The sequence below is a fragment of the Nelumbo nucifera genome, chromosome 6 (assembly GCF_055504915.1).
Source record: "Nelumbo nucifera cultivar China Antique chromosome 6, China Antique-T2T, whole genome shotgun sequence".
NCBI lineage: Eukaryota > Viridiplantae > Streptophyta > Magnoliopsida > Proteales > Nelumbonaceae > Nelumbo > Nelumbo nucifera.
This window is the reverse complement of record NC_142654.1, coordinates 24,063,653-24,088,647: the sequence shown is the minus strand read 5'-3', so window position 1 is coordinate 24,088,647 and position 24,995 is coordinate 24,063,653. Positions and strand designations below refer to the sequence as shown.

The following is a 24,995-nucleotide window of genomic DNA, read 5'->3' as shown; positions in this document are numbered from 1 at the left end:
AATGAAGATACCGTCTTTAGATCTAGCAACTTTAATGCCCCAAAAATATTGAAGATATCCTAAATCCTTGATCACAAATTCAGAGTTAAGAAATCTTTTGAGTTTACTGACCTCTTGGGTGTCATTACCCGTGACCACAATATCATCAACATAGACTATCGAAAAGGTCACCAGAGAGCCATTTCTTTTCAAGAACAAGGTATGATCCGATTGAGTTTGTGTGTAACCAAATGAAACAAGAGCAGCCCTGAACCTCTCAAACCAAGCCTGAGGAGACTGTTTGAGACCGTAAAGAGATTTCTACAGTTTACACACCTTCCCCTGCATTTCCTTTTCATACACCCCCGAAGGCAAAGACATATAGACCTCTTCATGTAGATCGCCATTCAAGAAGGCATTTTTAACATCAAACTGGTGGAGAGGCCAATCAAATGTAGCAACTAGAGATAACAAAACCTGGACTGAGGTCATCTTAGCCACAGGAGCAAATGTCTCAAGATAGTCAAACCATACATCTGAGTGTAGCCTTTAGCAACCAACCTAGCCTTAAACCTCTCAACAGAGCCATCAGAGTGATATTTAATGGCAAATACCTATTTACAATCCACTGGTTCCTTCCCTTCAAGCAAGTCAACAATATCCCAGGTATGGTTCTTATGCAAAGCATCCAGTTTAGCCATCATAGCATCCTTCCATTCAGGTTTAGATAAGGCTTTTGGTACAAACCTGGGTATTACATGGGAAGAAACAGAAGCAAGAAAAGAGTAGTAGGTAGGATATAGAAGGCTATAAGATAGGTGTTTGGAGATACAATGGGCTGTACATTCCGCTTGCCCTTGTGGAGAGCAATAGGAAGATCAAGGTCTGGGAAGGATGTAGCTGGGTCAGAGGAAGGCTGACCTGTTACCTCAGTAATGATGGGAGGAGCAAGAGGCTCTTCTATAGGAGAGGAAACAACTTGCCCATGTCTAAATTTGTGCCTCTAGTACCACCTTTGAAGAACAGGATGAGGAGGAATTACAGGAGGATGAGGAACATGAATATTGGAGGTAGGCCTAGCGGGAGAAGTGGACACCACATGAGATGACTCAAAAGGAACAAGAAGAGGAACTATTGGAGACATAGCAAAGGGTTCCTCAGATTTCTCCCCCTTAGGAGGAATACTAAAGAAAGGAGTAGACTCAGCAAACGTGACGTCACAAGATACAAAACGAGTGCCATTAACTGGACCAAAACAGCAATATCCCTTCTGTGTGGGTGCATATCCTAGAAAAACACATTTACGAGCCTTAGGTTCAAATTTGTGCCTTTGATGGCTATGAACATGCACATAGCAAGTGCACCCAAAAACACGGAGAGGAAGAGAGAAGAGATCCCTAAAGGTGGTTTTGAAGCCAAGAACCCGGGAAGGCATACAGTTAATCAAAAAGGTAGCAATAAGGACAACATCTTCCCAAAATTTTATAGGAACATGGGATGCAAAAAGGAGGGATCTGGCAACTTCAACCACATGTCGGTTCTTCCTTTCCACGACTCCATTCTGTTGTGGAGTGTAGGAACAAGAACTTTGATGAATAACCCCAAAAGTTTCAAGATAGGCTGAGAGGGTTTTCTCAAAATACTCCTTAGCATTATCAGAACGGAATATTATGATCCAGGTGTTAAACTGGGTAAGAATGAGTTCATGAAAATTTTGCACAATAGTTGGTATTTCATCCCTGGATTTCATGAGATAAATCTAAGTGTAACAAGAGTAATCATCAATAAAAAGTGTAGAGAACACTGATGTGGGCCCCACAGCTGTGGTCCCCACTGTGTTCCTAGGACAGTATGTGTAGTTATTTGTTTCAGTCATGGTAGTGTCAGTTGGTGGTCAGTTTGTTAAAGTGTGCCGAATAGGGGTAGTTTAGTCTTCTTATGTTTGTTAAGTAGCTTGCTTATGTAGTAGTGTTATTAGAGTTACTCTGCCCCACACTTAAGTAAGGGCATTTTTGTCTTTGTAAAGATTATTAGAGTCTAATATAGATTAAGGGGGTCGACTGAAGGAGTAACCCATCAGATTTCGACAGACCCTTCTTCTTCTTCTTCTCTTTCTGGTTCGGACTACTGTAGCACCAGTCGAAACACAGTTTTTATTTGCTTTATTTGTCATGTACTAAGGGCAGATCTGTCCTTTTCCTTATGTACTGAACATAACCTATAAATACTAAGAGAGTGGCGGCGGCAAATCATTAAGAATCTGTCCCTTCTTTCAAACCTTTGTGTTCTCCAGTTCTTCTCCTCTTTTTTTCTTTCTTTCTCTTACTTTTCTTCTACTTTTCCTAATCTGAAATCTATTAGGATTCAAGGTTGATTGTAGTCTTGATCGTCTACTTGGTATCAGAGCCTATCTAGGGTTTCTCATGTGAGTCTAGTCCAACCGACCACATGAGAACTATCTAGGGCTGGAAGTTTATGAAGAAGTATTCGTTGGCTTATTCTTGGAGGTTACTAGAAGAGTTTAGCAGCTGTTGAAGATTGTCACGGCTTGCAGAGTGATGGTAATCAGGAAGAACCAGAGAAGGCTAGGGTTCAGGCAACCTTGGAAGGTAGCGAACAACATTCTTTGGGTAAGTCTTATTTATTTTCTAGAGATTGCTATCAGTCGAGATAGGTTGGACCTATCTAGAAGGAGCGGCCGAACTGTTTTAGGGTTTTCTCTCTATTCTAGGGTTTGACATTAACCTTGTGGCAAACCTAACTATTGAGCCGAACTCTTTTTATCTTCTTGGAAAGTGCTTGTTTTAGGGTTTTCTCTCAGAGGTGATCAGTTTTAGGGTTTCACATTGACCCTACGACAAGACCTAACTGTACGGACTGCTTGGAAAGTGCGGCTGAGCACTTATTTCAGACCTACGATTAAAACCCTAATTCTGTTCCAGCATCTCAGATTGCTCTCTAAGCTGGTTTCAGACCTATTTTTTGGTTTCGAGCTCTTTTAGGGGGTGAAAAACTTGTACGGACTGCTTGGTACTATGATTGCCGATTGGTTTCAGTTCAGATTTATACTGGTTTCATTTATATACTGTGATTGCCGATTGGTTTCAGATCAGGCCTGCACTAGTTTCATGCATATACCGTGATTACAGATTGGTTTCAGATCAGACCTGCATTGATTCCATACTGATTTCTGATTGTGATCGACTGTCCAAGTGCTGTTTTCTGTTGTAGTGACCCTAACAGTTCGTAACTACTGATTCTTGACCAAAGATGGAGTTTAAAAATCAGGGAGAAGGTAGTTTTGGGAACAACAATTATGGTAGTATATCTGAAACTGGTTTTCAGATTACAACTGTGAGATTTGACGGGTCAAACTACTTGGAATGGGCCCAATCAGCCATGATGGCTATTGGGGGAAGGGAAAACTAGGCTACCTCTTGGGAGATGTGACAGAACCTTCCACGGAGGACCCAATGTACACCAAGTGGGTTCAAGAGAACTACTTGGTTATGGCATGGCTATGTAATTCTATGCAGCCACTTATCAGCCGAAATTACTTGTGGGCAAAGACAGCCAAGGAGATATGGGATGTTGTGAAAGAAACCTATTCCCAACCCCTTAATGTTGCCAGAGCCTATGAACTGAAGTGTGAAGTGAATAGTCTTAAACAAGGAGAGAAACCAGTTTTTGTCTACTTCTCTACCTTGAAATCTCTGTGGCATGAGATTGATCATCTAGAGACTCTTGAGTGGGAGAGTCCCAAAGATGCACAAACTCGTAGAAAGAAAGTCGAGACAAATAGGGTGTTTGAATTTCTGGCTGGCCTGAATTCAGAATATGACATTGTGAGGCAACAGATACTGACTAGAGATAGTGTGACCCTCTCTCAAGCATACTCCCTGGTGCATAGTGAAGAGACTAGGAGGAAAGTCATGATGCTATCCTCATGGCAGTATATCTCATTAATCGGGTTCCTTCCCGGGTTCTTGATATGAAAACCCCTTTTTCCCTTCTATACCCAGACGAGTTGTTGTTTACCATTCCCCTTAAAACCTTTGGGTGTACCTGTTTCGTTCAGCTTCTCGGGCCCCATCATTCCAATTATGAACCTAAGGCCTCCAAATGCATTTTTCTCGGTTATGCACAAACTCAAAAGGGTTATTGCTACTATGATCCTGTTTCAGGGAAGAAGTTTGTCTCCATGGATGTCACCTTCTTTGAGGAGACACCCTATTATCCTAGGGTTTCTCCTCAGGGGGAGAGCAGTGAGAGTGGGGATTTGGGTCTCTTTCCTTAGGGGGAGCGCAGTGGGAGTGGGGCTGTTCCTTTACCTATTCCATTAGATGATGAAGGCTGTAATGGTGAGGGTGGTCAGAGGGATTAGGAGTTGAGAGTTTATCACAGGCGATGCAGGCAGGTTGATCCCAGTCATCGGTAGTCCAGGTCAGCTCCAGTTCCTTCTGCGGCTCCAGATCCAGGTATTACAGTCCCAGAGCCCACTGAGACACCTTCCATTGTTGCCACTTCCCCTCCTGCAGATGACCTTGACCTCCCTATTGCCATCCGTAAAGGGAAACGGCATTGCACCACATCTACAGCTCACTGCATTTCCCAGTTTTTATCCTAAGATCGCCTATCTCCCTCTTACCAGTCCTATCTCACATCCATTGCCAATGTCCCTATTCCAAGAACAGTGCAAGAAGCCTTATCAGTTCCAGAGTGGAAAGATGCAATGCAAGTTGAAATGGATGCCCTGTTGAAAAATAATACTTGGGCGCTAGTTGACTTACCCAAAGGAAAGAAACCGGTTGGATGTAGATGGGTATTTACTGTGAAGCATAATGCTGATGGCTCCATTGAAAGGTACAAAGCCCGGCTGGTTGCGAAGGGGTTCACCTAGACTTATGGTATAGACTCCTTGGAGACCTTTGCCCCAGTAGCCAAGATGACCACCATCCGAGTTCTGTTATCCCTTGCAGCAAGTCATTCTTGGCCCCTGTTCCAGATGGATGTTAAAAATGCTTTTCTGAATGGAGACTTACAGGAAGAGGTCTACATGTAGTTGCCTCCTGAATTCTATGATACAGAGTGAGGTAAGAAGGTTTGCCGACTGAACAAGGCATTGTATGGGTAGAGGTATACTGTTCAAGAACAATAATCACATGAAGGTGGAGGTCTATACAGATGCCGATTGGGCTGTGAGTGCTGATGACAGGAGGTCTACCTCTGGATATTGTGCCCTTGTGGGAGGTAACCTTGTCTCTTGGAGGAGTAAGAAGCAGACTGTTGTTTCCCGCTCTAGTGCTGAAGCTGAATACAGGTCAATGGCTAACGGAGTGGCTGAAATCCTATGGCTGAGATCACTACTTGAAGAGTTGGGTATTGATTATGAGAAGCCCTTGATGATGTATTGTGATAATCAGGCGGCTATTAATATAGCTCACAATCCGGTGCAGCATGACAGAACTAAGCATATCGAAGTTGATCGACATTTTGTTAGAGAGAGGGTCTCATCACAGGAAGTGTGTCTCCCGTATACCATCTCCAACATGCAGCTCGCAGATCTTCTCACTAAGGCTGTACCAAGGAAGAAGTTAGAGGCAGACCTATTCAAGTTGGTAATGACAAATATCTATTCTCAACTTGAGGGGGAGTGTAGAGAACACTGATGTGGGCCCCACGGAGTTCGTATGACAGCATGTGTAACCTTTGTTAGTTATGTCAGTGTTAGTTGGTCAGATTGTTATTTCAGTTTGTTATTTATTTCAGTCTTTTATTTGTTTTATTTGCCATGTAAGTATTAAGGCAGTTCTGTCCTTTCCTACATTTAGTGAACATAACCTATAAATATTAAGAGAGTGGCGGCGGCAGATTCATTCAATCTGTCCCTTCTTTCAAAACCCTTGTGCACTTCTGCTTTTTCTCCTTTCTTCTTCCTCTTCCTTCTATTTTTCTCAATCCGAAATCAGTTGGGATTCAAGACTGATTGTAGTCTTGATTGACGACTGTAACATAAAGAGAACTAGCAAAAGAAATAACAGGCCCATTAAGATACGCCCATTAGCTAACAAATAAATAAAACATACTACAAGAAAAGATACTAGGGCCCATTCAGCTCAGTCTCTTTACAAACTGGTGTGATCACTTCAGCCTACCCAGGCCCAGTTCCTAGAGCCCACAACAGTCCAGGTGCAAAGCCACCCATCGTGTAGCAGTTCATTAGAAGACAGGGGACCAGTAGCCATGACAGCAGATCCAGTTCGTTAGAAGACAGATACATGGGAATATCTGATTCTCATGATGAACCATCTGAGCTAGTATAAAAGGGCTCCAGATTCTATAATAAGGAAATGAATAGAAACCTTTCTTCTTCCTCTATTTTCTCTATTCTTAGAGGTGAGTCTCCCTCGGAGAGGCTACCATGGTAGGTGGTTCCTACCAGTTGGTATTAGAGCCAGGCTACCGCTTCCAATGCTGCCAACACGATCCACTACAGTTGATGAAAGGGTTGATCAGATTGAATTTGGTTTGCACCAGGTGGTCATTGAACTAAAGGAACTATGGGCTACTATGTCCGCCATGGCCTCCCAACAATAGACATGGGAGTCTAGTCAGAGAGATGGTGAGATGGAGGATTCAAATTATCATGGATGGAGAGGTGGCACACCACTTCCAGGAAAGGTAACCAAAATCGATTTTCCAAACTATTCCAGCGGAGATCCTATCCATGCTCTGATGGGCCTAGGTTCTATACAAGCCATGTGGGTCATGGACAATTTGCTGGGAAGACCCATAGTTATTCTCATTGATAGTGGGTCAAAATTGAACTTTATCACTTACCTCATAGCCAAACAGTTTGGTATGATAGTCCAACCACTTCCCCTTTTTCAGTTCATGTGGCCAATGGACATAACATAAACTGTGATAGTATCTGTAAGAGGGAATCCATCTCCTTCTAGAGACAAAAATTCTGGGTAGACTTGTACCCCTTGGAATTATCTGGTGCTAATGTCATCTTAGGGTGCAATGGCTACGTAGCCTTGGCCTGGTGCTATGTAATTGGATTAATATGACCATGGACTTCATCAACAGTGGGGAACCTTGCCACTTACAGGGTCTGCAGCCCAAAAATTTGCTTCCGACATCCATAAACACCCTAGTTCAGGCCTCTAAATTCTCACACCTGCCCCTATTTATGTACTTGAGCTTACAACCCACTTCTCCACTCTTGTTAACCTTGGTGAAGCCTTCCCAAACTCCACCCGCCAATAGGCCCTCTAGGAATTGCTGGCCCATATCAAGGATGTCTTTGACGAGCTCAGCACACTACCTTCTACCCGAGCCCAAGACCACAGAATTCCCCTCATCGCTGACTCTTCCCCCACTAATGTCTGACCCTTTAGATACCCCTATTTTTAGAAACTGGAAATTGAGAAGGCTATTACAAAACTCCTACACAAAGGCTACATTCAAACCAGCACCAGTCCCTCCTCCTCTCCTGTCCTGTTAGCCAAGAAGAAGGGTGGATCTTGGCAGCTTTTTGTGAATTATTGCACCCTAAACCAAATAACCATTAAGGCTATTGGACGAGTGTTTTCACTCTTGGATGAGTGTTTTCACCAAACTGGATTTACATTTAGGGTATCATTAGGTACAAGTGCCCCAGAGAACATACCCAAAACTGTTTTTCGAACCCATGATGACCACTATGAATTCTTAGTCATGCCATTTGGACTTACAAATGCCCCTTCCACCTTCCAGTCCATCATGAATGAGCTATTTAGACCTTACTTGAGACGGTTTGAGCTGGTATTTTTTTATGACACCCTCATCTATAGCCCAGATTGGCGAGCCCACCTAGAGCACCTGCAACATGTATTATCAATTCTAAGGGGAAACCAATTGTATGCAAAGTTCTCTAAGTGCTCTTTCGGCCAGAGCAGAGTCCACTATTTGGGGCACATAGTACATGAGGGGAGGGTCACGACTGACCCAAAAAAAAGTGGTGGCCATCTAGGATTGGCCCAAGCCCACTATGGTGACAGCCTTGAGAGGCTTTCTAGGACTTACAGGCTACTACGGATGGTTCATTTAGGGTTACAAGTTCATATCTTGCCTCCTCACCTGCCTCTTAAAGAAAGAATCATTCATATGGGATGAGGAAGCTCAGAAGGCTTTTGATGAACTCAAGGCTATGGTCACTACACCACCTATTTTGACCCTACCGGACTTCTCCCAACCTTTTGAACTTGAATGTGACGCCTCTGGTGTGGGCATGGGGGCAGTACTGATGCAGTAGGGAAGACCCTTGGCCTATTCCAACAAGGCCTTATCTTCTACTCACCGAGCCCAGTCAACATATGTGAAGGAATTGATAGCCATCATGTTAGCCGTCTAAAAGTGGAGGACCTATTTGCTAGGTCGGCAATTTGTCATCAGAACCGACAAGAGGAGCCTTAAATGCCTCCTAGAGCAATGGGCCCACACTCTGGAGTAGTAGTAGTGGCTCAACAAGTTAATGGGCTTTGATTATCGAATTGAGTACAAGCCAGGCATCACTAACCGGGTGGCTGATGCTCTCTCCCTAGTGGAAGAACTAGCCCAGCTCACTTGCTCTGAACCAACCTACCCTTTGTTTGAAGCCACCTGGCAAAAGTCAAGGCAAGATCCCCAACTCCAGTTGATCAGAAATCAGGTTCAAGAAAATCAGGACAAGGTAAGTGGGTACACTATTATTGGGCCTGACCTGTTTTTCAAGGGGCGTTTCATGATTTTGCCCAATTCAACCCATATCCCCTGTCTACTGAAGCTTTTTCACGATTCCAGCCGGGGGGGGGGGGCATTCAGGAATTCTGCGAGAATTCTGTGCACTCTTAAACACTTGGGAAGCCATTATTATTGGCTAGGTATGCACCGAGATCTTCAATGGCATATTGCTGAATGTGGGGTGTGTCAACAGAAAAAATAGCAAGCCTAATCACTAGCTGGGCTTTTGGAGCTGCTCAATAGAAGCTTATCTGTGTTGCTCTGCAGGGGAAAGGCCCAAGCAGTGGGCTCACTGGCTCCATGGACTTCATTACAAGTCTACCTTGTTCAGCCAGCAAATAAGTGATTCTGGTGGTGGTTGACCAGCTAATGAAGTACGGACACTTTTCAGCTCTACCTCACCATACACTGCCGCCAAGTGTTCGTGAAGGACATGGTCAAGCTGCATGGGACCCCAAGGTCCACCGTTTCTGATCGAGACCCCTCCTTCCTCAGTCACTTCTGGAAGGAATATTTCCAGCTGCAGGGTACCAAGCTGTTCCATTCCACCAGCTATCACTTGCAAACGGACGAGCAAATGGAGGTTCTCAATAGATGCCTAGAAGCTTATCTGTGTTGCTTTGCAGGGGAAAGGCCCAAGCAGTGGGCTCACTGGCTCCCATGGGCCAAGTACTGGTACAATACAACCTATCACCCTGCCATCGGCATGACCCATTCAAGGCATCGTATGGATGTGACAACCCCCATACTCCCCTATGAATTGGGAACCACTAAAGCTACTGAAGTAGAATCCACATTAACAATCCGAGATGAGTTCCTAAAAATTTTCAAGGCCAATCTATCCAAGGCCCAACTGAGGATGAAGACCCATTATGATGCTTGTCACTGACATGTAGAATTTCAGGTAGGCGAGTTTGTCTATCTAAAGCTGCAGCCCTATAGGCAAGTCTTAGTAGCTCATTGGGCTTGGCATAAACATGGCTTTGTAGCCTATTAGCTCGAGCTCCCTGCTACGACCAAGCTCCACCCTGTGTTCCATGTTTCCCTCCTCAAGAAGGTCTTAGGCCCCCTCACCAATGTTGTTGCCACCCTTCCCTATTTCACAGAAGAAGGGGATCTGGAAACTGAGCCCACACGCATAGTTGACTTCAGGTGGTTACACCGAGGACATCAAGTGATCCCAAAAGCAAAGGTTGAATGGGCTGGTCTGCCACTAGATTTTATGTGCCTTAGGAGAAATCACCCCTAAAAGCTAGCTGTTAGAGGGAGGGAACCCAAGCACATATATACCCCATAACAGCATCCCATACTATCGATGTGGGATACCTCACATTAGCATCCCATACTACCAACATGAGACAAATGGATCTTAACATTCCACCATGCTCTGCAGTCCCGGCGCTCACGCAGGCTGGCTTTGCACTAGTCCACCTAGTCCCGGCCAAACACTGCAATACTGACATCACCACCTGCGCCGCATGATTGCAACTGGGAGGCAAAGTGTAGGCTCTGATACCATTTGTTATGTGCCTTGGGAGAACTCACCCCTAAAAGCTAGCTGGTAGAGTGTGGGAACCCGAGCACATATATACCCAATAACAGCATCCCATACTACCGATGTGGGATACCTCGCATTAGCACCCCATACTACCAACATGGGACAAATGGATCTTAACACTAGAAGATGCCACATGGGAGCCATACCTGCAGCTTCAAGACAGGTTCCCTAACTTGGACCTTGAGGGCAAGGTTAACCTTAAGGAGGGGGGAGTTGTTGTGACCACTTCAGCCTACCTATGCCTAGGCCCCAAAGCCCACAACAGTCCAGGTGCAAAGCCACCCATCATGCAACAGTTCGTTAGAAGACTGAGGGGACCAGTAGCCATGGCAGCAGATCCGATTCCAGAGAGTTACATCTACACATGGGAATATCTGATTCTCATGATGAACCATCTGAGCCAGTATAAAAGGGCTCCCGATTCTGTAACAAGGAAATGAATAGAAAACTTTCTTCTTCCTCTATTTTCTCTGTTCTTAGGAGGCGAGTCACCCTCGAAGAGGCTACCGTGGTAGGGGGTTCCTACCAGGAACATAGGAGATAGTGTGGCAGAACAAAAGAAAAAAATGTCTTGGATTCAATACTCATTGGATCAGCATGAAATGCATTTTAGTTTGTCTTGAGACTTTGAGAATTGTTCACTAATAATAATAGTCTATTCAATGGTTTCATTTGGAGTCGGTTTTGGAATGAAAGATTTACCTAAAATTATCCTCATTAGTGTAACACGATTAGCACTTACATTAGAACTGAAGTGTAAGTTTTATAAGGTATTTATTTTTGATAAAAAGGTATCTATTATTGGGCAATCAATAAGAACACATCTTTAAAATGAGTACAATAGAGACGAGGATTAGGAGATAGATGAATGGCAAAACTATCAAGAGATCAACTAGAAATGAGTGTATAAAGGAGAATTCGATGCAACTTGAAGTCTGTATGTGTGTGTGTGTGATGGAAGATACTGGCTGAACTTTGACCAATCAGAACCCCTCTTGAACTTTGATGTGATTGGTTACCACTTTTATGATACCAGTTGATTGGTTGTGTATGTATATATCTGATATTGGATTTTGTGTTTCTCATACTGGTATTGGAATTTTACTATTTATTCTTGTCTATTTTCTATCTATTTTGTAGAGAATGTAGATGAGATAGGGTGGTTGGTTTTACTTAATTATTTGTCTCTGAGATTGATAAATTTTGAAGGGTGGCCCAGGTCAACCACAAAACTTGGGTCGGAATTTTTCTATGTGGATGCTATTGGAAAGAGTGAGATTTACATTAGATGGTCTTGAATGCAATAAAATTGGTGTCAGTTATGAGGCTTACAATGGGCAGCCAAACTTTTGCGCCTCACCGTTTCGGAGTTGCTTGCATAATCAGTTGTGGAACTTTTGGGAAGTAAGTATTTCAATCAAACAACTAATTAGTTTCTTTTTGCACTGTTGCCACATGCCTAAGCTTAGTTATTTCATTTGTTGTTGGAACTATTGTAAACTTGAAAATCTTTTTCTTTCTTTTCAATCACCAAAAAAAAAAGAATAAAGAATTTCCAATTATTGTGTGGCACATCTCTGCAATGTGGGCTCAGTAGTCACTCATCAACTAAGAAAGGTGATAGGTCCGGTCCAGACTTACTAAACGGATTATTCTATTTTGCACAATGTCCACCAATGACTGCAAGATGTTCATTTTTGAATGAGAGAAGGGGGTTATGCACATCCATTCACTCCAGAAGGGATTTACCTACTTCTTGAGGGCAACCCAAAGAAGAGAAGTTTGGGCAAAGTTTGAAGTATACCAGTTAAGAAACACGAGACAACTATTCTGGTAACATAGAAAGGGAGCCATGCTGCTTGCAGATTCTGTATGATTCTTGGGTTCATTCCTGAGGGGTTTGATTCTTGGTTTTCTATGTTTAGATCTTGTAGAAAACACTGATGTGGGCCCCACTGCAGTGGTCCCCACTGTGTTCGTAGGACAACAGTGTAGTTATTTGTTTCAGTTATAGTAGTGTCAGTTTGAGTCAGTTTGTTAATTCAGTTGTTATTTATTTCAGCTTTTATTTACTTTATTTATTATGTAAGTACTAAGGGCAGATGTGTCCTTTCCATTATGTACTAAACACAACCTATAAATATTAAGAGAGTGGCGGCGGTAGACCTGTTAGAATCTGTCCCTCCTTTCAACCACTTGTGTTCTCCTGTTTCTCTTCTATTCTCTCTCCTTTCTCTCACTTTTCTTCTGTTTTGTAAACCTAAAACCTATTAGGATTCAAGACTGATTACAGTCTTGATCTTCTACTTGGTATCAGAGCATATCTAGGGCTTCTCATGTGTGTCTAGTCCAGCCGACCACATGAGGACTAGCTAGGGCTGGAAGCTTTGAAGAAGTTTTCGGTGGCTGAATCTTGGAGATTACCAGGAGAGGTTCGCAGCAGTTGAAGACTTGCCGCGGCTTGCAGAGAGTTGGTAATCAGGAAGAAGCAGCGAAGGTTAGGGTTCAGGTAACCCTAGAAGACAGTAAACCGAAGTACATAAGTAAGTTTTTTTTATTATTGAGTTTCAGAGACTGCAATCAGTCGAGATAGGTTGGACCTATCTAGAAAGAGGGGCCGAACTGTGTTCAAGTTTGTTTCTAGGGTTTGGCTTGCCGAACTGTGTTTAAGTTTGTTTCTGGGGTTTGACTATTGGGCCGAACCCCCCCTCCCCCCTCAGAGGTGATTAGTTTTTAGGGTTTCATATTGCCCTACGACAAGTCCCACTTGTGCGGACTGCTTGGAGAGTGCAGCTGAGCACTTACTTCAGACCTACAGTTAAAACCCTAATTTTGCTCTCGCAGCAGTGGGCCCCACAGTAGTGATTTCAGAAAGTAGCATCTCAGATTGATAGGCTGCCTGGTACTGTGCATGCCGATTGATTTCAGATCAAATTTGAGTTGATTTCTTGCATATACTGTGATAGGCGATTGATTGCAGATCAGATTTGGGTTGGTTTCAGATCAGATTTTGGATCAGATTTGGGTTGGTTTCGGATCAGATTTCAGACTTGCTTGTTTGACTCTGTTTTCTGGTATAGTGGCTCTAACAGTTTGTAGCCACTAAATCTTGATCAAAGATGGAGTTTAAGGGTCAGGGAGAAAGTAGTTTTGGAAACCACAGTTATGGTAGTGTATCTGAAACCGGGTTTCAGATTACAACTATGAGATTTGATGGGTCAAATTATTTGGAGTGGGCTCAATCTGCCATGATGGCTATTGGAGGAAGGGGAAAACTGGGTTACCTCTTGGGAGATGTGAAAGAACCTTCCAAGGAGGACCCAACATACACCAAGTGGGTTCAAGAGAACTATTTGGTTATGGCATGGCTGTGTAATTCTATGCAGCCACATATCAGCCGAAATTACTTGTGGGCAAAGACAGCCAAAGAGATATGGGATGTTGTGAAAGAAACCTATTCCCAACCCCTTAATGTTGCCAGAGCCTATGAACTGAAGTGTGAGGTGAACAGCCTTAAACAAGGAGAGAAGCCAGTTTCTGTCTACTTCTCTACCTTGAAATCCTTGTGGCATGAGATTGACCATCTAGAGACCCTTGAGTGGGAGAGTCCCAAAGATGCACAGACTCACAGAAAGCAAGTTGAGACGAATAGGGTATTTGAGTTTCTGGCTGGTTTGAATTCAGAATATGACATTGTGCGACAACAGATATTGACAAGAGATAGTGTGACCCTTTCTCAAGCATACTCCCTGGTGCATAGTGAAGAGACCAGGAGGAAAGTCATGATGCAGCCTCAGCCCTCTTTCCCAGCCTTGACAGCTATTAAACCTAAGCCAGGGGGTGACTCAGAAAGGGACCGGAAGAAGGAAGATAAACGGGATCTGGTATGTGAACATTGCAAGAAACCCAAGCACACAAAAGATACTTGTTGGAAGCTACATCCTCACTTGGTCCCAGCAAAACTAAGAAATAAGAAGGGTAATGCTCATATGGCAGTGAACACTGATTCAGCATCCTCATCAGGCACATCCCTAGAGACTTTAGCTGCTATTCGGGCTGCCCTCATACAGTTGGAAAAGGAAGTTGGGAGTTCAGCTCAGCCATCTCAGTCACCATCAGCTCTTGCCACATCTGCATTTGCACATTCAGGTACTCGAGCCTCAGCTTACCATGCTTCAGCTCCAGGTAATACTGACCATTGCTGGGTAATAGATTCAGGTGCATCTGACCATATGACTAGCTTGTCATCTTTGTTCACTTCTTATCACTTGTCCTCTGGCTGAGATAGAGTATCCATTGCTGATGGCTCTCTTGTTCCCATTTCGGGCAAGGGGGACATCAAGCTATCGGATACTATCTCTTTATCTTCTGTCTTGCATGTTCCTAAGCTTGATACTAACCTGCTTTCAGTTAGTAGTATTACCAAACACATGAACTGTTCAGTAACCTTTTTCCCTGACCGATGTGTTTTTCAGGATTTGGAGACGAGAAAGGTGATTGGGACTGGCTGTGAGACGAACGGGATCTATCTGCTTGGAGAGAGTGCTCGTCGGGAGGAGTCAGTGGATAAGAAGTCTTTTGTTTCCCAGTCTATGAGTTCGGTTATGCTTTGGCATAACCAATTAGGTCATTTGTCTTTTAAGTCTTTGAAGAGTCTGTTTCCTGCTTTATTTGAGTCTGTTGAGTTATCAAAGTTGAGGTGTGAGAGTTGTGAGTTTGCCAAACATTGTAGAACCTCTTATTCTTTAAGTAATAAAAGGAGTAATTCCTCTTTTGATATTGTGCATACTGATGTTTGGGGGCCATATCATATCTCTTCTATGGGTGGGTATAGATATTTTCTACTGTTTGTTGATGACCATACCCGTTTTTCTTGGGTCTATCTTATGCGTTCTCGGGATGAGGTTCCTGCTCTGACCCAAAATTTCCATCAGATGATTCTCACTCAATTTGGGACCAAAATCAAAGTCCTTAGATTTGATAATGCAAAGGAATACTTTGCTCAGCCATTGACCTCCTACCTTCTTAGCCATGGAGTTATTCACCAGAGCACTTGCCCTTATACACCACAGCAGAACGCCATTGCCGAAAGGAAGAATAGGCATATCTTGGAGGTGGCTAGAAGCATTATGTTTACCTCCAATGTACCTATTCGCTTCTGGGGTGATGCTATCCTCACGGCAGTTTATCTCATTAATCGAGTTCCTTCCCAGGTTCTTGATATGAGAACCCCCTTTTCCCTTCTATACCCAGACGAGGAGTTGTTCATTGTTCCCCTTAAAACCTTTGGTTGTACCTGTTTCGTTCAGCTTCTTGGGCCTCATCATTCCAAGTTTGAACCTAAGGCCTCCAAATGCATTTTCCTTGGTTATGCACAAACTCAAAAGGGTTATTGCTGCTATGATCCGGTTTCAGGGAAATGGTTTGTCTCCAATGGATGTCACCTTCTTTGAGGAGACACCCTATTATCCTAGGGTTTCTCCTCAGGGGGAGAGCAGTGAGAGTGGGGCTGTTTTGAGTTTCTTTCCTCAGGGGGAGAGCAGTGAGAGTGGAAATGGGGCTGGTAGAAGTGGGGCTGTTTTGAGTGGGTCTGTTCCTTTACCTATTCCACTGGATAATGAAGGCTATATAGTGGTGAGGGTGGTCAGAGGGAGCCAGAGTTGAGAGTCTATCACAGGCGATGCAGGCAGGTTGATCCTAGTTTTTGGCAGTCCCAACCAGCTCCAGTTCCTTTTGCGGCTCCAGATCCAGAGCCTACTGAGATACCTCTCACTGTTGCCACTTCCCCTCCTGTGGATGACCTTGATCTCCCTATTGCCATTCGCAAAGGGAAACGACATTGCACCACTTCTACAGCTCACAGCATCTCACAGTTCTTATCCTATGATCGTCTGTCTCCATCTTACCGGTCCTATCTCACTTTCATTGCCGATGTCCCTATTCCAAGAATAGTGCAAGAAGCCTTATCAGTTCTAGAATGGAAAGATGCAATGCAAGTCGAAATGGTTGCCCTGTTGAAGAATAATACTTGGGCATTGGTTGACCCACCAAAAGGAAAGAAACCGGTGGGATGCAGATGGGTGTTCACTGTGAAGCATAATGCTGATGGCTCTATTGAAAGGTACAAAGCCCGGCTGGTTGCAAAGGAGTTCACTCAGACTTATGGTATAGACTACTTGGAGACCTTTGCCCCAGTAGCCAAGATGACCACCATCCGAGTTCTGTTATCCCTTGCAGCAAATCATTCTTGGCCCCTATTTCAGATGGATGTTAAAAATGCCTTTCTGAATGGAGACTTACAGGAAGAGGTGAAAGATCTTGGTGCACTACGGTACTTTTTGGGTATTGAGGTTGCTAGATCCAAGCAGGGGATTTTTATCTCTCAGAGAAAATATGTTCTAGATCTGTTGGCGGAAACTAGAAAGTTGGGTGTTAAGCCGGCTGATACACCCATCGAACAAAGTCACAAGATTAGTGCAGAGGGTGGGGAGCCTCTTGAAGACAAAGTTATGTTCCAACGGTTGGTTGGAAAGCTCCTATATCTCTGCCTCACTCGGTCGGATATCAGCTATGCAGTTAGTGTTGTTAGCTAGTACATGCACTCCCCTAGAACTCCTCATCTTCTTGCGGCAGAGAGAATATTAGCATACTTGAAGAGATGCCCGGGTAGAGGTATATTGCTCAAGAACAATAATCACATGAGGGTGGAAGTCTATACAGATGCCGATTGGGCTGGGAGTGTTGATGACAGAAGGTCTACCTCTGGATATTGTGCCCTGGTGGGAGGTAACCTTGTCTCTTGGAGGAGTAAAAAGCAGAGTGTTGTTTCCCGCTCCAGTGTTGAAGCGGAATACAGGTCAATGGCTAATGGAGTGGCTGAAATCTTATGGCTGAGGTCACTACTTGAAGAGTTGGGTTGACTATGAAAAGCCCTTAATGCTGTATTGTGATAATCAGGCAGCTATTAATATAGCCCACAACCCAGTGCAGCATGACAGAACTATACATATCGAAGTTGATCGACATTTTGTGCGAGAAAGGGTCACATCACAAGAAGTGTGTCTTCCGTACATCACATCTAATATGCAGCTCGCGGATATCCTCACCAAGGCTGTACCAAGGAAGAAGTTAGAGACAGACCTATCCAAGTTGGGAATGATAGATATCTACTCCCAACTTGAGGGAGAGTGTAGAGAACATTGATGTGGGCCCCACTGCAGTGGTCCCCACTGTGTTCGTAGGACAGCAGTGTAGTTATTTGTTTCAGTTATAGTAGTGTCAGTTTGAGTCAGTTTGTTAATTCAGTTGTTATTTATTTCAGCTTTTATTTACTTTATTTATTATGTAAGTACTAAGGGCAGATGTGTCCTTTCCATTATGTACTAAACATAACCTATAAATATTAAGAGAGTGGCGGTGGCAGACCTGTTAGAATCTGCCCCTCCTTTCAACCACTTGTGTTCTCCTGTTTCTCTTCTATTCTCTCTCCTTTCTCTCACTTTTCTTCTGTTTTGTAAACCTAAAACCTATTAGGATTCAAGACTAATTACAGTCTTGATCTTCTACTTATCTTTGTGAAGTTGTTCTAGAAAACGTCTCATGCCAAAAGTATACATTAAAATATACTAAAGTGAGAGATTCATCACATTTGGAAGGTTTGAGATGCCTTATTCTCAAGGTTCTACTAGGATGATGGGTAGCAAAATCTTAGCCATTCCCCCAACCACTCCCAGGATCATAAGGGACTACTACACAGGGAAAGTCTTGGCTATGTTTTCAGGTCCCTTGGGGTTGGGAGACTCGCTAAAGGCAGAACTGATGGCACTACTACAAGGCTTAACACTTTCCAAACAAGCAAACTTTCAGCAGTTGGAAGTAGAGGGTGATTCGAAGCTAATCATTTCTTGGGCAAAGAATAAACAGCTCACGCCATGGATCTATAGGCATGAGTTTAGGGAAATTGAAAGCATAAAACAGGAGCTGATCATAAGGGACTACTACATATCTTCCTCACAAAATGAAGCCCTCAAACACCCAAAAAAAAAAAAAGAAAAGCACAAACAGTAGAAGTTCAGGACTGTTATCAGTCTTGAACCCTAATAGATTTCAGGATCGAAAGTAAGAAGAAAGGTAAGAGGAAAGAAGAGGAAGAGGGAGGAGAAGCAATAGAACACAAGAGTTGAAAGGAGGAGCAGAAGCTTAATGTTCTGCCGCCGCCACTTTAATTAATATTTATAGGTTATGCTCATTACATGGAAAGGACAGATCTTCCCTTAGTCTTTACATAACAAATAGAGCAAAAAAATAAGACTGAAATAAATAACAACTGAAACAACTAAATGACCAATAGCTAACCCTAGGCAGACTAGAACATCTTCTACCCTACGAACACAGTGGGACCGTAGCTGTGGGGCCCACATCAGTGTTCTCTACACTCCCCCTCAAGTTGGCAATAAATGTTTATCATTCCCAACTTGGATAGATCTGCCTCTAGCTTCTTTCGTGGTACAGCTTTGGTGAGGATATCTGCCAGCTGCATGTTGGAGGTGATGTATGGGAGACACACTTCTTGTGATGAGACCCTCTCTCGTACAAAGTGTCGATCAACTTCAATATGTTTAGTCCTGTCATGCTGCACTGGGTTGTGTGCTATATTAATAGCCGCTTGATTATCACAATACAGCATCAGGGGCTTCTCATACTCAATACCCAACTCCTCAAGTAGTGATCTCAGCCAAAGAATTTCAGCCACTCCATTATCCATTGACCTGTACTCAGCTTCAGCACTGGAGACAACACTCTGTTTCTTACTCCTCCAAGAGACCAGGTTACCTCCCACAAGAGCACAATATCCAGAGGTAGATCTTCTATCATCAACACTCCCAGCCCAATCGGCATCCGTATAGACTTCCACCTTCATGTGGTCATTGTTCTTGAACAGTATACCTCTACCCGGGCATCTCTTCAAGTATGCTAGTATTCTTTCTGCTGCTAGAAGGTGCGTGGTTCTAGGAGAATGCATGTACTGACTGACAACACTAAGCGGCATAACTGATATCTGGCCGGGTGAGGCATAGATATAGGAGCTTTCCCACTAACCGCTGGAACATAACCTTGTCTTCAAGCAGCTCCCCACTCTCTGCACTAATCCTGTGGTTCTGTTCAATGGGTGTATCTGCAGGTTTGACACCCAGCTTTCCAGTTTCAGCCAAGAGATCTAAAACATATTTCCTCTGAGAGACAAAGATCCCCTGTTTAGATCTAGCAACCTCAATACCCAAAAAATATCGTAGTGTACCCAGATCTTTCACCTCAAACTCTTGATGGAGCTGTTTGAGGGACTCAATCTCATGGTTGTCATTTCCTGTCACCACAATATCATCAACATATACTGCAAGTAGTGTCAGTGACGACTCCACCCTCTTGATGAACAGTGTATGATCTGACTGGGCCTGTACATAACCGAACTTCCCAAGGGCTAGTCTGAATCTGTCGAACCAAGCTCTAGGTGACTGCTTCAAACCATACAATGCCTTATTGAGCCGGCAAACCTTCTTACCTGCCTCTGTATCATAGAATCCAGGAGGCAACTACATGTAAACCTCTTCCTGCAAGTCCCCATTCAGGAAGGCATTCTTAACATCCATTTGGTACAAAGGCCAAGTGTAGTTTGCTGCAAGAGATAATAGAACCCGAATGGTGGTCATCTTGGCTACCGGGGCAAATGTCTCCAAGTAATCTATACCATAAGTCTGAGTGAACCCTTTTGCAACTAGCCGAGCTTTGTACCTCTCGATGGAACCATCCGCATTGTGCTTCACAGTAAATACCCACCTGCATCCAACTGGTTTCTTTCCTTTGGGCAAGTCAACTAGCTCCTAGGTATTATTTTTCAACAGGGCATCCATTTCAACTTGCATTGCACCTCTCCACTCCGGGACTGATAGGGCTTCTTGCACTGTTCTCGGAATAGGGACATCAGCAACGGAGGTGAGATAGGACCTGTAGGAGGGAGATAGGCGACCATAGGACAAAAATTGGGAGATGCAGTGGGCTGTAGATGTGGTGCAATGCCGTTTTCCTTTACGGAGGGCAATGGAAAGGTCAAGGTCACCTGTAGAGGGTGAGGTAGCAACAATGGAAGGAGTCTCTGTGGGCCCTGGGACTGTAATATCTGGACTTGGAGACGCAGAAGAGGTTGGAGCTGGCCGGGACTGCTGATGACCGGGATCAACCTGCCTGCATCGCCTGTGATAGACTCTCAACTCCCGATCCCTCTTACCACCCTCGCTACTGCAGCCCTCATCACCAACTGGAATAGGTAAGGGAACAGCCCCAAAAGTATTAACCCTGTCCTCACTGCACTCCCCCTGAAGAAAAGGACCCAAATCTCCACGCTCACTACTCTCCCCCTGAGGAGAGACCCGAGAATAGTAGGGTGTCTCCTCAAAGAAAGTGACATCCATGGATACAAACTTCTTCCCTGAGACAGGATCATAACAACAATAACCCTTTTGAGTTTGTGCATAACCAAGAAAGATGCATTTGGAGGCCTTGGGTTCAAACTTGGAGTGATGGGGACCGAGAAGCTGAACAAAGCAGGTACAACCAAATGTCTTGAGTGGAATAGTGAACAACTCCTCATTGGGGTATAGAAGGGAAAAAGGAGGTTTCATATCAAGAACTCGAGAAGGAATCCGATTAATAAGATATACCGCCGTAAGGATAGCATCACCCCAGAAGCGAATAGGGACATTAGAGGTAAACATAATACTTCTAACCACCTCCAAGATGTGCCTATTCTTCCTTTCTGCAACCCCATTCTGCTGAGGTGTATGAGGGCAAGTGCTCTGGTGGATAACCCAATGATTAAGGAGGTACGATGCCAATGGCTTAGCAAAGTATTCCTTTGCTTTATCAGATCTAAGCACTTTGATCCTAGCATCAAACTGGGTTAGGATTATTTGGTGGAAGTTTTGGGTTAGGGCAGGCACCTCATCTCGTGAACGCATAAGATAAACCCAAGAAAACCGGGTATGGTCATCAACAAATAACAAAAAATACCTGTACCCACCCATAGAAGGAATGTGATATGGCCCCCAAACATCAGTACGCACAATATCAAAAGAACTATTACTCCTTTTATTACTCAATGAATAAGAGTTTCTACAATGTTTAGCAAACTCACAACTTTCACACTTCAACTGAGATGACTCAACAGACTCAAACAAAGTAGGAAACATACTCTTCAAGGACCGAAAAGATAAATGACCCAAGGCATAACCGGACTCACAACCTGAGAAACAAGTAACTTCTTATCCACTGACTCTTCCCGACGAGAAATCTCCCCGAGCAAATAGATTCCATTCGTCTCACGGCCAGTCCCAATCACCTTCTTCGTCTCCAGGTCCTGAAAAACACATCGGTCAGGAAAGAAAGTTACTGAGCAGTTCAAATGTTTGGGAATACTACTAACAGAAAGGAGGTTAGTATCCAGTTTAGGAACATGCAAGACAGAGGACAAGGATATAGTATCCGACAATTTGATGTCACCCTTGCTAGAAATAGGGACAAGAGAGCCATCAGCTATAGATACTTTATCCCTACCAGAAGATAAGTAATAAGTAGTAAACAAAGAGGGCAAGCTAGTCATATGGTCGGATGCACCTGAATCTATTACCCAACAAGGTTCAGTAGTTCCTGGAGCGGAGGCATGGTAGGCTGAGGCTCGAGTACCTGAGTGTGCAAAGGCCGATGTGGCCGGGGCTGACGATGACTGCGGTAACTGAGCTGAACTGCCAACTTCCTTCTCCAATTGTATCAGTGCAGCCCGAACTGCAGCTAAGGTCTCTAATGGTGTGCCTCTTGTGCCAGATGAGGATGCTGAATCAGTAGTCATAGCCACATGAGCATTACCCCTTTTATTTCTCAACTTTACCGGGACCAAATGTGGATGCAGCTTCCAACATGTTTCTTTTGTGTGTTTAGGTTTCTTGCAATGCTCACACACCACATCCCTTTTATCTTCCTTCTTTCTGTCCCTCTCTGAATCACCCTCTGTTTTGGGTTTGACAGCTACCAAGGCAGGTGTAAGCGGCTGAGGTTGCATCATGACTTTCCTCCTGGCCTCTTCACTATGCACTAAGGAGTATGCCTGAGAGAGGGTCACACTATCTCTGGTCAAAATCTGCTGCCTCACAATATCATATTCTGAATTCAGTCCTGCCAGGAACTTAAACACTCTGTTTGTCTCGATGTGCTTTCTATGTATCTAAGCATCTTTGGGACTCTTCCACTCAAGAGTCTCTAGGTGATCAATCTCATGCCACAGGGATTTCAAGGTAGAGAAGTAGACCGACACCGGTTTCTCTCCTTGTTTAAGGGAATTCACCTCACATTTCAATTCATATGCTCTGGCAACATTAAGGGGTTGGGAGTAAGTCTCTTTCATCACATTCCATATCTCCTTGGCTGTCTTTGCCCATAAGTAATTTCGGCTGATATGGGGCTGCATAGAATTACAGAGCCATGTCATAACCAAGTAGTTTTCTTGGACCCACTTGGTATACATAGGGTCTCCCTTGGAAGGTTCTGCCACATCTCCCAAGAGATACCCTACTTTGCCCCTTCCCCCAATAGCCATCATGGCTGATTGGGCCCATTCCAAATAGTTTGATCCATCAAACTTTACGGTTGTAATCTGAAAACCTGTCTTAGAACCACCACCATAACTGCTGTTCCCAAAACTGCCTTTTGCCGAATTCTTAAACTCCATTTCGGTCAAGAACCAGAAGTCTCAAAATTAGGGTTACTACAGTCAAAACCAGCACTAGGACTACCAGCCACAATCACAAAATCAGTATAGAACCAATCTGTACTCACAGTAGATGTGCATGAAACATGTATAAAACTGATCTGAAATCAATAGCCACACACAACAGCAACAGTCCGAACTGTTTTCACCCCTTTAGAAGTGTTCGAAACCCCAAAAGAAAACTGAAAAACAGTTTGAAGAACAATCTGATATGCTGAAGCCAATTTGAGGTTTTAATCAGTCCTAAAAGCCGTACACTCCAGACAGTACCGTACGGATAAGGTTTGTATTAGGGTTAATATGAAACCCTAAAACTGATCAATGTGGAGGAGAACTATTAGGGTTTGCCGCAGGGATAAGACCACAAGGTTCAGTCCAATACTAGGGTTTGCCACAGGGATAAGACAAAACCCTAGAGAATAGAGAGAAAAAAACTAGAGTGGTTCGGCCACCCTTGCTGGATAGGTCCAACCTATCTTCTCTGATATTACTTCTCTCAGAAAACAAAAGACTTACAATAGGATGCAGTTCGCTGCCTACCAAGGTTACCCGAACCCTAGCCTTCTCTGATTCTTCCTGATCACCAACTCGCTGCAACTGTGGCACTTCTTCAAACAGCTGCTAATCCTCTGGAGATCTCCAAGAACCAGTCAACGAACTCTGCTTTCTCAGCTTCCAGCCTTAGATGGTTCTCATGTGGTCGGCTGGACTAGACTCACATGAGAAACCCTAGCTCTGATACCAAGTAGAAGTTCAGGACTGTTATCAGTCTTGAACCCTAATGGATTTCAGGATCGAAAGTAAGAAGAAAGGTAAGAGGAAAGAAGAGGAAGAGGGAGGAGAAGCAATAGAACACAAGAGTTGAAAGGAGGAGTAGAAGCTTAATGTTCTGCCGCCGCCACTTTAATTAATATTTATAGGTTATGCTCATTACATGGAAAGGACAGATCTGCCCTTAGTCTTTACAGAACAAATAGAGCAAAAAAATAAGACTGAAATAAATAACTGAAACAACTAAATGACCAATAGCTAACCCTAGGCAGACTAGAACATCTTCTACCCTATGAACACAGTGGTACCGTAGCTGTGGGGCCCACATCAGTGTTCTCTACACAAACAAGAAATAAGTTAGTAAGACAATTCAAGGAGAAAAATGCAAAAATTGCTTTACTAGCTTACAAGACATGCTAAAAATCAAAAAGAGGAGAGTCATGAAAATATGTCCTATATTACTTACTTTTGGATGAGAAAAATCCTACATTATTTTTTAGATTATTGTGATTGCAAGGGGATTTCCATGCTTGACTGTGTGGTTCAGACAGAGTGGGTTAGTTTTTGCTTAAATTGTGTTGCTTTTGGCATTTTGAGTGGGTTTCTTTGAGGAGAATGGGTCTATCATGGGAGATAAGTTTATGAGGGTTCTCTCTCTCTCTCTCCCTCAGCTTTTTGTCATGCCCTGTAAGGTTATGCTACTATGAAATGATAGCTTTAGAGTCCACTGGTCAGAATGGCTTGATTAGTAGTGGCGTCAATTTAGCTAAATCTAGGCCTCATGAATGGAATATTTTTAATGATCCAATTGAAAGAAATTTTGGGTAAGAATTGATATTCTACCAATTCAAGTGTTTCCAATAAATTGGAATAGTTAGATCATTCAAGATTTTGAATCATTGACAAGGTGATTTTGGTTAGTTTGGTAGCGGCTAACTAATGGGTTTAAGGGGTCGAATTGAGTATTTCAAGGTTTTGGGTATGGAGAAGACAATAATGAAGTCTAATTTGTCTTTTAGGTTCCCTCTCATGGATCCAAACACAAGGAAATCTTTTTTGATCAGGGGTTAAATATTTGAGTTTAGGGTAGAAAATAGTATATGAAAC

The 24,995-nt window shown here is 43.6% G+C and overlaps 1 protein-coding gene across 3 annotated transcripts in view; it reads left to right on the top strand.

The window, feature by feature from the left end:
- HAP2 (hapless 2) overlaps positions 1 to 24,995 on the top strand; it is a 146,215-nt gene that overhangs the window by 89,486 nt on the left and 31,734 nt on the right. For all 3 annotated transcript variants that reach the window (XM_088889684.1, XM_088889683.1, XM_010280262.3), the window contains one exon: positions 11,513 to 11,707. In XM_088889684.1, the coding sequence (XP_088745810.1) occupies positions 11,513 to 11,707 (195 nt within the window). The remainder of the gene's footprint in view (positions 1 to 11,512; positions 11,708 to 24,995) is intronic.